The 13,365-nt window shown below is 40.0% G+C and overlaps 1 protein-coding gene across 2 annotated transcripts in view; it reads right to left on the reverse strand.

The window, feature by feature from the left end:
- Nucleotides 1-13,365, reverse strand: part of fyb1b (FYN binding protein 1 b) — a 38,113-nt gene that overhangs the window by 9,147 nt on the left and 15,601 nt on the right. For both annotated transcript variants that reach the window (XM_057819715.1, XM_057819714.1), the window contains exons 3-9: nt 12,986-13,100; nt 10,304-10,383; nt 8,932-8,954; nt 8,766-8,818; nt 7,071-7,182; nt 6,832-6,991; nt 884-1,010 (exon numbers count right to left, since the gene is read on the reverse strand). In XM_057819715.1, coding sequence (XP_057675698.1) covers nt 884-1,010; nt 6,832-6,991; nt 7,071-7,182; nt 8,766-8,818; nt 8,932-8,954; nt 10,304-10,383; nt 12,986-13,100 — 670 coding nt within the window. The remainder of the gene's footprint in view (nt 1-883; nt 1,011-6,831; nt 6,992-7,070; nt 7,183-8,765; nt 8,819-8,931; nt 8,955-10,303; nt 10,384-12,985; nt 13,101-13,365) is intronic.

Genomic DNA, 13,365 nt, shown 5'->3' on the forward strand with positions numbered 1-13,365 from the left:
TGCTTTTAACCAAGAATCGAGACTGTTTTACATCCATATATATAAAGAATTATGAGATTTAAGCATTTAATCACAAGAATTTTCGATGGAAAATTTTCTGATTACATATGACGGCCGCTAATTTCCTTACTGACTAGCCTCATAGTTGACAATATTTACCTAAAATAAATGCTAACTGCAGGTTTTTTTTGCTTTTAACCAAGAATCGAGACTGTTTTACGTCCATATCTATAAAGAATTCAGGGATTTAAGCATTTATTCACAAGAATTTTCAACGAATAATAGCTCTTTGTTGACATATGTTGGCAGCTAATTTCCTTACTGACTAGCCTCATAGTTCGCAATATATACGTAAAATAAATGCTAACTGCAGGGTTTTTTTGCTTTTAACCAAGAATCGAGACTGTTTTACGTCCATATCTATAAAGAATTCAGGGATTTAAGCATTTATTCACAAGAATTTTCAACGAATAAAAGCTCTTTGTTGACATATGTTGGCAGCTAATTTCCTTACTGACTAGCCTCATAGTTCGCAATATGTACGTAAAATAAATGCTAAATGCACGTTTTTTTTTTACTTTTAACCAAGAATCGAGACTGTTTTATATCCATATCTATAAAGAATTATGAGATTTAAGCATTTATTCACAAGTTTTTTCAACGGAAAAAACTTTTTGTCTGTTTCCACTCAGTCAGCTTTGACAGAGATAGGCCCCCTATGAATCAGCCCCGCTCCCCATGCCCGTCAATACATAATGAAGTCTCTGCACAAACATTGACAAATGATGAACTAGAACATACCAGACGTAAAAGAATTTAAACATCGGTTCCAAAACATTAAAATTTAGTACTCTGTATGAATAGTTTGTAACTTGCTTGCCACCTGCTATCCGATGAGGCCACATCCACGTCATCGTAATAGTCAATGTCATCTCTAGAGCCGTGCTGAGCTGGTTGATTCTTCAACATGTTAAAGTCAATGTCCATCAATGCGGTCTTCACATAGCCAACTGAAAAAGGAACAGGTACTTAATATACAAAGAAATTAATCATTTTAGGGAAGATTTTGAAAAATTGCACACAAAAAATATAAATAAACTTTGTTTGTTTTTTAAATAAAACATTTGAAATTGTACATTTTGTTTCCGAGAAAACAAAAATGTAAAATATGATGATAACATATCGTGAGTGTTGTTGGGGACGTTGTCACGTTTTAAAGTATTACAGTGCTGGCCAAAAGTATTGGCACTAGGGTTGGGCATCGTTTGTAATTGAACGATTCAGCTTCTGATTACGATTCCACGTTTCGATTTTGGTTCCGAAAGATTCTCGATTCCAATTCTTTTAAGAGGCAGGGTCAAAAAAAGGCAGGGTAAAAAAAATTTGCATCTAGCTGCTAGGGAACATATGCAACTTTTTTTGGAACACCCTATATATGACTTATCAGACTTGGAACAACTTGGCATACATCTAATGGTGTTTGATAAACCTCTTCTTCTGTCAGCTTTACAGGTGGAGTTTGTTGGCATCCTGCCCTGGGCCGTCCCGTCGCCGGTCTTGGCCCCCGGGATTTTCGGCCGGGGCTTGTCTGGTTGCGTCTGGCTGTGCGGGGGTCCCGTCGGGCACGCGCTGGTGTCGTGGGCGGGTGGGGGAGCCGCGCGGGTGCCGGTCCGGGGCCGCGGCCCTTCCCCGGCCGGCCGGGGTGGGGTGGGGTGGAGTTGGGGTGGGGGCCAGGGGGTGTATGCGGCAGCCATAGTTCCCTCCCAGGTCCGCCCGGCCGGAGCCACGTCTCCCTGTACCGGGTGCCGGGGAGGTGCCCTCTGGTGTCATACCGCGCGCCCCTCCTGGCCCGGGGGTGGGTTGTGGGGGGCGCGCTTCCGTCCCCTTGGTCTGCTTCCGGCCCTGTCCGCCTCCCTGGGCCGCGGCGGCCGCTGCTGCCCCCCGGCCGGCGGGGTCGTTAGCGGGGCCTCTTGTGGCCCACGGGGCCTTGGGTAGGGCTTGCTGTCCCTTGCCGGTGGGGTGGACATCCCCTGGTCGCCGGCGCTTGGTGTGGCGCCTGCTCGGAGTGCAGTGTGGGTGCTCGGTGGATGGGAGGGAGGTGGGCGGTCGCGGAGGCGCCGTGGGTGGTCTGGGGCGGGGATTGATCGGGGCCCTGACGCTTCTTCCGCCCTGCGGCCGGTGGTTCTGGTGGACGGGGCTACACCCGCGGGAGCCTGCCTCTTAACTCACGCACTTCTCACTTCGGCACTGTAAATATTTTTCACCCTGGCACTTACGTGCTCATACATTTCTCCGGGGAGAGTTGGGACGGGGCTTTACAGTCCCGGCCCGGCTCCCCCCTGTTTTTAATGCACCACACACCAAGGTTGTGGGATGGTTGGGACCTGTTGGGGGTGGGGGTACCTCATGGCTGCCTCCTCACCACAGGACCTGCCATCCCTGCACCTTTTTTAAATGCACCACACATCATTGATATTAAAGTCTTAACTTCTCAATGATTTTTTTAAAAATTATATGAACTTCACACAGGGCTAATTTTAACTTGTATATAAATATAAGTCCACCCCGCGACAGCTTTCAGAAGACTGAATGTTTAACTAATCGTTGACATTTTTCTCAGGAACCTTTTGTTGACTTGTGATATGGTGACCTTGGATCTTCGCCTGGGTCCCTCTGTGCTGTATGATTGCTGTCGACTCAGAATAAAATGTCAACTTGTGCTCCGAAGCCTTTTTCCAGCTTTCAAAATGGACTCACTATAAGGAGTTACGACTAAGGTGAACGCGTGGAGTTTGGCCTTTTGGCCGGGTTGTCGGAAACTCACCGGCCCGGCTCGTCGGAGCTGCGCCAGCGCGTGTCTGGTGGTTCGGCTGGCGTGATTCCGGCAGTCTGGCTAAAAGGTCAGATTCCTTCAGTGGCTAACCCTACCCCACCCCAACCGAAAAAGTTCGTCACGCCAGCGAGTGAAAGCCAGGCCAATGTTTGTTATGTATATCCTGGTAGACCGACAAAACTTTTTGTCTCTTTGGTTGCTCTGCCATCTTTGCAGCATTCGCGCGAAAGCGTTCACATCGACTTCCGTCTTTCGAATGAATGGGGAAGTGATGTATGCCATAAAGCAGTCAGCACATTTGTAGTTTTTTGTGTGACAGGAATCCTACCACCCTCCTCAAAGTTAGTGCCGGTGAAAGCAATACAGACCCCCTCAAGATATAAAAGAGGTGTTATTCAACTCGTTGTCAGTCTACATATTATCAAAAGTAGGGCTGCAGCTATCGAACATTTTAGTAATCGAGTATTCGACTGAAAATTCTATCGATTAATCAAGTAATCGGATAAAACATATTTTAGTAATCGAGTATTCGACTGAAAATTCTATTGATTAATGAAGTAATCGGATAAAACATATTTTTTTTAGGTAAAGAGCAATTATAAATATACATGAGAAAACATGACATTTCACCTAATATTGAAACATTTTCAATATTACTGCTTTAAGATGGCGGCTGTTTACTAACGGTGGCGAGTCTTGTCATTTCGCATCTATTTCCATATACATGTCATATCTATGAGACGCATCAGACGCTACCTGCTACCACCGTAGCATCATGCGGGCGTAGTTTGTATCATCGTTAGCATAATTTGTAGCGGCTGTAGATTGCAATCAGTTTTTTTGTTTGTTTGTTTGTTTTTGTTAAGATAATCACACAAATACAATACCAGAAGGATGCAATCAGGTAATATTGCTTCCTCCCCTACAGACGTGACGTCAGCCCGTTGTCCCGTATTAAAAATAGTCCGGGCAAAACGTGATGCTTAGAGCTGGCAAAATAAAACGATTCCTCGAGGCGAATTCAATTTTTTAACTCGAGTTACTCGGGTATTCGTTTCAGCTCTGATCACAAGTGTTATGAAAATATTCTCTAAAGGTTGAAAAGTTACCTAGTGTTGCTTTAAATAATTGATAGCTCTGGATTTATGACCATGTGCAGATTTTAAGGGGGGGCCCAGGCCCCCCCTGGTGGCTGAAAAATGTCATTGCATGTAATTGACTTTCCTACATACAGTGCCTTGCAAAAGTATTCGGCACCCTTGAATCTTGCAACCTTTCGCCACATTTCAGGCTTCAAACATAAAGATATGAAATTTAATTTTTTTGTCAAGAATCAACAACAAGTGGGACACAATCGTGAAGTGGAACAACATTTATTGGATAATTTAAACTTTTTTAACAAATAAAAAACTGAAAAGTGGGGTGTGCAATATTATTCGGCCCCTTTACTTTCAGTGCAGCAAACTCAGAAGTTCAGTGAGGATCTCTGAATGATCCAATGTTGTCCTAAATGACCGATGATGATAAATAGAATCCACCTGTGTGTAATCAAGTCTCCGTATAAATGCACCTGCTCTGTGATAGTCTCAGGGTTCTGTTTAAAGTACAGAGAGCATTATGAAAACCAAGGAACACACCAGGCAGGTCCGAGATACTGTTGTGGAGAAGTTTAAAGCCGGATTTGGATACAAAAAGATTTCCCAAGCTTTAAACATCTCAAGGAGCACTGTGCAAGCCATCATATTGAAATGGAAGGAGCATCAGACCACTGCAAATCTACCAAGACCCGGCCGTCCTTCCAAACTTTCTTCTCAAACAAGGAGAAAACTGATCAGAGATGCAGCCAAGAGGCCCATGATCACTCTGGATGAACTGCAGAGATCTACAGCTGAGGTGGGAGAGTCTGTCCATAGGACAACAATCAGTCGTACACTGCACAAATCTGGCCTTTATGGAAGAGTGGCAAGAAGAAAGCCATTTCTCAAAGATATCCATCAAAAGTCTCGTTTAAAGTTTGCCACAAGCCACCTGGGAGACACACCAAACATGTGGAAGAAGGTGCTCTGGTCAGATGAAACCAAAATTGAACTTTTTGGCCACAATGCAAAACGATATGTTTGGCGTAAAAGCAACACTGCTCATCACCCTGAACACACCATCCCCACTGTCAAACATGGTGGTGGCAGCATCATGGTTTGGGCCTGCTTTTCTTCAGCAGGGACAGGGAAGATGGTTAAAATTGACGGGAAGATAGATGCAGCCAAATACAGGAACATTCTGGAAGAAAACCTGTTGGTATCTGCACAAGACCTGAGACTGGGACGGAGATTTATCTTCCAACAGGACAATGATCCAAAACATAAAGCCAAATCTACAATGGAATGGTTCAAAAATAAACGTATCCAGGTGTTAGAATGGCCAAGTCAAAGTCCAGACCTGAATCCAATCGAGAATCTGTGGAAAGAGCTGAAGACTGCTGTTCACAAACACTTTCCATCCAACCTCACTGAGCTCGAGCTGTTTTGCAAGGAAGAATGGGCAAGAATGTCAGTCTCTCGATGTGAAAAACTGATAGAAACATACCCCAAGCGACTTGCAGCTGTAATTGGAGCAAAAGGTGCGGCTACAAAGTATTAACGCAAGGGGGCCGAATAATATTGCACGCCCCACTTTTCAGTTTTTTATTTGTTAAAAAAGTTTAAATTATCCAATAAATTTTGTTCCACTTCACGATTGTGTTCCACTTGTTGTTGATTCTTAACAAAAAATTAAAATTTTATATCTTTATGTTTGAAGCCTGAAATGTGGCGAAAGGTTGCAAGGTTCAAGGGGGCCGAATACTTTTGCAAGGCACTGTATATAAAAGTTGTACAGCAATAAAACTGTAACACAAATGAAATGAACAAAAAAATATGTTTTTATGATGGGTCCAAATTATTTTTTTGAACAGATCATGTGACTAGCACCTTAGACGGTCATTTGCTTTGCATATAATTTTCAAAATATATATATGCAATTTTATATTTCAAATGATTTTTCTCTTTGATTGAAAATGTTTTTTTTTTTTTTTTTTTTTTTTTTTTTTTTTATTGAAGCAACTTTTTGGGGGGATTGAATGATTAGACACAAATGTCCTACCCAATATATGGCCCAACCACAAAAAGGTTTGCTTCAATCAAAGAAAACTTTTTCAATGAAAAATTAAGTGTTCAAATAGAAATTTTCTCAAATATTTTTTTTGCATTCAAAAACTTTTTCTATGATTAAAATTGTTCTTTTTTTTTTCTAAGGAAGTGATGTTTCTTTTTGAAAATGTATTTTTTTTATAAGCAACTTATTTTTCGATTGAATAGTAAAGACAAACATTTCCTTGCCAAAATTTGGCCCAAACACAAATCAACATTACTTCGAACAAAAAAGTTGCTTCAATCAAAAAAAAATAAATAAATAAATCAAAGAAAAATAGCTTTCACATGCAATAAATTTTTGCATTCAAACCCCCCCCCCCCCCCCTTTTTTTTTTTTTTTTTTGGATTGTGAAGCGCCTTTTTTTGGGTTCAAAATACATATTTTGATTGAAGCAACTTTTTTTTTTATTGAAGCAACTTTTTTTGATTGAATAATAAAGGCACAAATCTACCTCCATATGGCTCGGCCCAGGGGAAACAATTTTTGACTGGGGTAACTATATTGGCACGACACCGGCGGGCGTACCATATTCAATAGATGACGATCTTGACGAAAAGTATTGCCTAAGCAGCCTGATTTAGAATTCCCCTCAAGAATGACGGGAAACAAAAAAACGCTCATTGTCAACTTATTATTATAAATATTCATCTAAGTTAATTTTATTGTTGACACTGCGTTTCGCGGTCATCAACATGTTGTGCCCCCCTGCCCCAAAAGTCAAACTCCGCCTATGTTTGTGACAAAATGTGAAATTGACAAAATTTAGAAGGGCTAGTGACAGTGAAAATGCGCAACAAATGAAAACTTACTGGATCCATCATGCTTTCGTCCCAACCATTTCCCCTCTGGGTTGCCTTGGACTCGAATAATGTCCAGACTGTCGCCTCTTTTCAACACAAGTTCTGTCTTACTGCCTTTGTAGTCCCCGCGAGCTTTGCCTCGGTGAATCACCTCCACCGGGCCAACAAGCTAACATGAGGAATAATAACAGCAAAAGATTGAATTAAAAAGAATGAATTCAAATTTGTGTGAAAAATTGAGATTTCACCTTGAATTTCTTTCTAGCTTCTTGTTCTTTCTTCTCACGTCCCTTCTGCTCCTTCTTCTCAGCCTCACGTTGTCGTTTCTCCTCGATTTCTCTCTGCTTATCGTATTCGTCCCTTTTAACAAGCAAGCACAAAACAAAGGCGACAGGCATGAAACAAAATCCCTATTAACTAGTATGCAGAGGTGGGTAGTAACGCATTACATGTACTCCGTTACTTTTAGTTGAGTAACCTTTAGAGAAAAATGTACTTCTAAGAGTAGTTTAACTAAGCCATGCTTTCTACTTTTGCTTGAGTAGATTTGTGAAGAAAAAACGCAACTCTTACTGGGCTACTTTATATTTTAGCGAGCGATGCTATTGCCAAGAGTAGCGCTACTAATTTCCCCAATGATACGTCGCAACAATACCGTAATCACATGACTCCATTACATCAATCAGACGCAAGCTTGCCGTTCTATGATCACGCTAGCCTGCTCAATCACACGTCTTTAAAGCAGCATAACAAATAAAATATTTGACATAGAGCACTGCCTTCAACATGAATCGAAATCGCGGATTTAAAACTCCCTCCCAGTTTTTACTTGTCACCGATTGACCACGGAAAACTGGAGATATGATCGTTTTAATTTCCTAATAGGGACTATGAAAGAACTACATTATTAGCAACTCAAACTAGGAACTATTTTCTCCACTAGAGGGCAGGGCACTAATGCTCTTTGGACAAATAATGCTTCATTACTGTTTTTTTTTTTTTTTTCTCTCTTTAATGTTTTTTTTTTCCTTATGCTAAGTGTGGTTATGTAATGGATTACTAACAACAGTTCATATAGATACGTTTGTGCTAACAGAAAAAAAATACCATTGTTTAAAAAAAATAAATCTATAAAAATAAGCAGTTACTCAAAATGTTACTCATTACTTGAGTATTCTTTTCACTGAACAGTTTTTTACTTGTCTTGAGTACGTTATTTGGATGACTACTTTTACTCTTACTTGAGTAATATTATTTTGAAGTAACGCTACTCTTACTTGTGTACATTTTTTGGCTACTCTACCCACCTTTGCTAGTATGTAATATATAGGGCTGTCAAAATTATCGCGTTAACGGGCGGTAATTAATTTTTTTAAATTAATCACGTTAAAATATTTGACGCAATTAACGCACATGCCCCGCTCAAACAGATTAAAATGACAGCAGAGTGTAATGTCCGCTTGTGACTTGTTTTTTGGTGTTTGGCACCCTCTGCTGGCGCTTGGGTCCAACTGATTTTATGGCTTTCAGCACCATGAGTGAGTATGGTGTAATTATTGACATCAACCATAGCGAGCTATTACCGTAGTTTATTTTTTGATTGAAAATTTTACAAATTTTAATACAACGAAAACATTAAGAGGGGTTTTAATATAAAATTTCTATAACTTGTACTAACATTTATCTTTTAAGAACTACAAGTCTTTCTATCCATGGATCGCTTTAATAGAATGTTAATGTTAATGCCATCTTGTTGATTTAATGTTATAATAAACAAATACAGTACTTATGTACAGTATGTTGAATGTATATATCCGTCTTGTGTCTTATCTTTGCATTCCAACAATAATTTACAGAAAAATATGGCATATTTTAGAGATGGTTTGAATTGCGATTAATTACCATTAATTAATTTTCAATCGTTTGACAGCCCTAATTCTTACCAGGTTTCATCAAGCGGCTCATACATATCACCGCTGTCATCATCCTCTTCTTCCTGTGTAGGGATGACAAAATCAAATCGAGATTTAAAAATTGAAAAAAAAAATACAGTAGGTTAGTTGAGTAAAGCTGAGGCGAATCATAGTGTTTTCCAACTCTGCTTGTTACCTTGGGCCTGAGGCTTGGATGAGCTAAAAAGAGGCAAAAAAAAATAACATGGTTAATTTTAATGTCTAAATAAGCAGCTGACATTTTATGAAGATTTTCGATAGTGGAGAAGATTTTCTAAATGCTTTGTAGGAAAGCATTGAGGGACAAAAACGTACATTTTGCATTGAAATAATCAGGTATAAACTGTAAAGTTGCAAAATTGCTGGTTTGTCAAAAACTGAGAATCTAATGGTGTTCCACCATAACAATGGGCCGGTCAATAACAGTCCCTTACTCTGAGTTACCACTGATTTTGCCCTTTTTGGGTCACCTACAGATCAGCCGGTTCAACCGTAACAGAAACATATTTTCAGACACTGTATATTAGCAGAGGTGGAAAGAGTCGCCAAAAAAAGTTACTCAAGAGTAGCGTTACTTCAAAACAACTACAGATGTCCCGATCGCATATTGTTGCACCCGAGTCCAAGTCCAGAGTTACCTGATTGAGAATCTGCTGATACCTCGATAGTCTCGAGCTGATACCGAAAACAATGTTCCCCCCAATTTATTTATTTATTTGGGGTGTTTTCAATGTATTTATTCGGATTTAGCATTGGAAGGAGATACATATAGTCCATTTTCCCCCCAAATTATAATATTTTTTTTTGAAAAAAAGAACTTTTGTGTATGTATATTTTAATAAATTATTTTTAAGCACTTCAAATGTAATAATTATATGTTTTAAACATGTTACTGTCTCACCGAATTATTTTTAAACAAGAATAATATAGAAAAATGCTTGTCTTTTTTTAATTGCTTCATTGAGTGAGTCCACTCAAATCCGCTCAAGCTGCTCACTTACACACAATGAGTTGCCGCAGCATGTGTTTAACAAGCTAAACAATGATTGACACATGCGGCGCCTCGAAGTTTGGGCTACCAAGCTTCTCTGGCAAGATCAAACCTTAACGCCTGTCAATCATCGTTTACTTGGCAAGCAACTCCAGTGCACTGCCTGACCTAGAAAAGCAGCAGGAGGGAGCGTGAGACTATGTGATCGGATCGGGACACCTCTATAAAAGGGTTGGTTTTTTTTCGTTGAAAAAAAAATCTGCGATGGACTTCATACATGAAGCGCAAAGTAGCGAGGGATCTCTGTACTTTGTACTTTTACTTGAGTACATTTTTTTCTTCGATATTTGTACTTTTACTTAAAAAAATATTTATATTTTTTTGCACCTGTATCTGTACTTTTACTTAAGTTAAAAAAAAAAAGTGAGTACTTCATCCACCACTGATTACTACTGACCACTGCACATTTATTATGGTTATTGTTATGGTCCCCGAGACCAGGACTTAACATATTTATAGTATGAAGTGTTGACCAAACCTGTAGACGGTAGAGGAGGAGGAGAGGGCGAGTTGATCATCACAGCATCAACATCGTCATAGGATTGATCCTGGTGCACACTGTAAAGTATAGGTTTAAGCTTTTGGCAAATGTGCAAAAGTGTTTGTGTTTTGTTTGTGTCTTTAAGGGTTGTAGACTGTAGTTACTTTGAAGTTACTTTAAACCAATTAGCAGTGTTGTCACGAATAATTACTGTCATCTGATTACTTTCTTTCAGTTATCTGATTAGCTTCCTTAGTGTCTGTGCTTTACTCTTTTTTATTGTCTCATAATGTATGTCGAATAAAGAATATTGTAGTCATGTACAAGGAGCCTTTTGAATAGAAAATGGAAGAAAGGTTCCCAGTACGCGTTCGTTTCTATGGTAACCGCTCATTGTTCCTGATTTGGTCTCGAGTCCCATGCGCTAAGGCGTAATGTAAAAAGACGTGGGGAACACACCACTAATTTTGCTACTGAAAGTCTAACCTGCATCAGTTAGCATAACATTAATCTGTGTGAATTTCCCAAACTCGAGTAGGAAGCTTCTTTAATAGAAATATCCTCCTGTATGTGTTTTCTACTGTTAACGTTAAACTGTGAGAAATGTAGTGAACCGAGGTTTACCCCCTTCTCCACAATTTTTATTTTTATTTTGTTTATGTGGTTTTAAAGAGGCCCAAAGGAGCTTTCATTTTTGGTTGAGTTTGTCTGTGCTTGTGGACTAATGCAATACTGCTTTACCTGAAGGAAGACTTAATTTTTATTTATTTTTGTTATTCCCTGACTAAGAGGTTTTCTTTTTTTGAGAGGCTATAATATTAGATATTAGAGAAAATATTAGAGAGGCCTGTAATTGTCAACATGGGTAAACCTCAACCATGAGAGACAGAATGTGGAAGAAAAAAAACAGAAAATCACATTGTTTGATTTTTAAAGAATTTATTTGCAAATCATGGTGGAAAATAAGTATTTGGTCTATACCAAAAGTTCATCTCAATACTTTGTTATGTACCCTTTGTTGGCAATAATGGAGTCTTAACGTTTTCTGTAACTCTTCACCAGCTTTTCCACACACTGTGGCTGGTATTTTGGCCCATTCCTCCATGCAGATCTCCTCTAGAGCAGTGATGTTTTGGGGCTGTCGTTGGGCAACACAGACTTTCAACTCCCTGCTCACCCCGTGGTGTCAAAATGATAACAAGAACGGTGAGCAAAAATCCCAGGACCACACGGGGGGACCTAGTGAATGACCTACAGAGGGCTGGGACCACAGTAACAAAGGTTACTATCAGTAACACAATGCGCCGCCAGGGACTAAAATTCTGCACTGCCAGACGTGTCCCCCTGCTGAAGCCAGTACACGTGCAGGCCCGTCTGCGGTTCGCTAGAGAGCATTTGGTTGATCCAGGAGAGGACTGGGAGAATGTTTTATGGTCAGATGAAACCAAAATAGAACTTTTTGGGTTGAAACACAGGTTCTCTTGTTTGGAGCAGAAAGAATACTGAATTGCACCATACCCACTGTGAAGCATGGGGATTGAAACATCATGCTTTGCGGCTGTTTTTCTGCAAAGGGACCAGGACGACTGATCCTTGTAAAGGAAAGAATGAATGGGGCCATGTATCGAGAGATTTTGAGTGAAAATCTCCTTCCGTCAGCAAGGGCATTGAAGATGAGACATGGCTGGGTCTTTCAGCATGATAATGATCCCAAACACACTGCCAGGGCAACAAAGGAGTGGCTTCGTAAGAAGCATTTCAAGGTCCAGGAGTGATCTCCAGGTCTCAACCCCACAGAAAATCTGCGGAGGGAGTTGAAAGTCCGTGTTGCCCAACGACAGCCCCAAAACATCACTGCTCTAGAGGAGATCTGCATGGAGGAATGGGCCAAAATGCCAGCAACAGTGTGTGAAAAGCTTGTGAAACGTTTGGCCACCGTTATTGCCAACAAAGGGTACATAACAAAGTATTGAGATGAACTTTTAGTATTGACCAAATACTTATTTTCCACCATGATTTGCAAATTTTCTTTAAAAATCAAACTGTGATTTTCTGTTTTTTTTTCTTCACATTCTGTCTCTCATGTTTGAGGTTTAACCATGTTGACATTTACAGGCCTCCCTAATATTTTCAAGTGGGAGAACTTGCACAATTAGTGGTTGACTAAATGCTTATTTGCCTCACTGTATGTCCTTGCCTTGCCTTCTAAAAAGGAGGATTTTTTTTTATTTCTGTTAGAAAAATGTTTCAGTAAAATGTTACACGTTCTTGTCTATTTGCCACAATTAACATGGAGGCTTTGTAAGGTTGTGACTTCTGATTAAACAAACTAGATGCCAATCAAAATGTTTGTTCTTATTTTTCCCCAAATTAGAATCGATAAGAGAATCAAATCATTAAGCAATGTTGATAATGGAATTGGAATTCTAAATATCCTATTAATTCCCATCCCTATTAGTTAAACGGTCTGTGCTCGATCGGAAAGAACAAAAACCAGGAGCCACAGCGTATCAATTCTCATCCCTACGCAGTTGGACAGTTTTCACGTAAACTGCGCAGTCCCGGGAGTATACAGTAAATAGGCCTTTAAGTTGCGCCATATTTGCACTCCGCAAGGAGATACGGTTACTATAAAAATAGAGCCCTACAATTGTATGTTTTTGTGTTTGTCTGCATTACATGTTTCCCAAAGGTCGTGCAGGCAGACTTGGAAGTGCACTTTGAGGCTGCTGAGGTCGGCCCGTGTGGTTGGCGGGAGGAATCGGGGGCGCTGTTTTGTTGAAAGTGCCATTTCCTGTCACAAAAACAATTATACAGCTTTATGTGCAGTACGTACAGTATATTAAATTGTCATTAACATAAGATGACCCACAAATAACAACTAATCTGTGATCAAAATAAACATGACTCAGAGTAAAACAGTTTTTAGAACATGGCAAGAAAATGATTGGTTAACACGTGAGTCTTTATCTTATGATAGTTATCTATTAATGGCACAGCTCTCACTCGAAACTCTCTCTTCTTCCTTCTACACACTTCCCCATAAGGCTAAACAAACT

Source organism: Corythoichthys intestinalis, chromosome 17 (assembly GCF_030265065.1).
Source record: "Corythoichthys intestinalis isolate RoL2023-P3 chromosome 17, ASM3026506v1, whole genome shotgun sequence".
Taxonomy (NCBI): Eukaryota; Metazoa; Chordata; class Actinopteri; order Syngnathiformes; family Syngnathidae; genus Corythoichthys; species Corythoichthys intestinalis.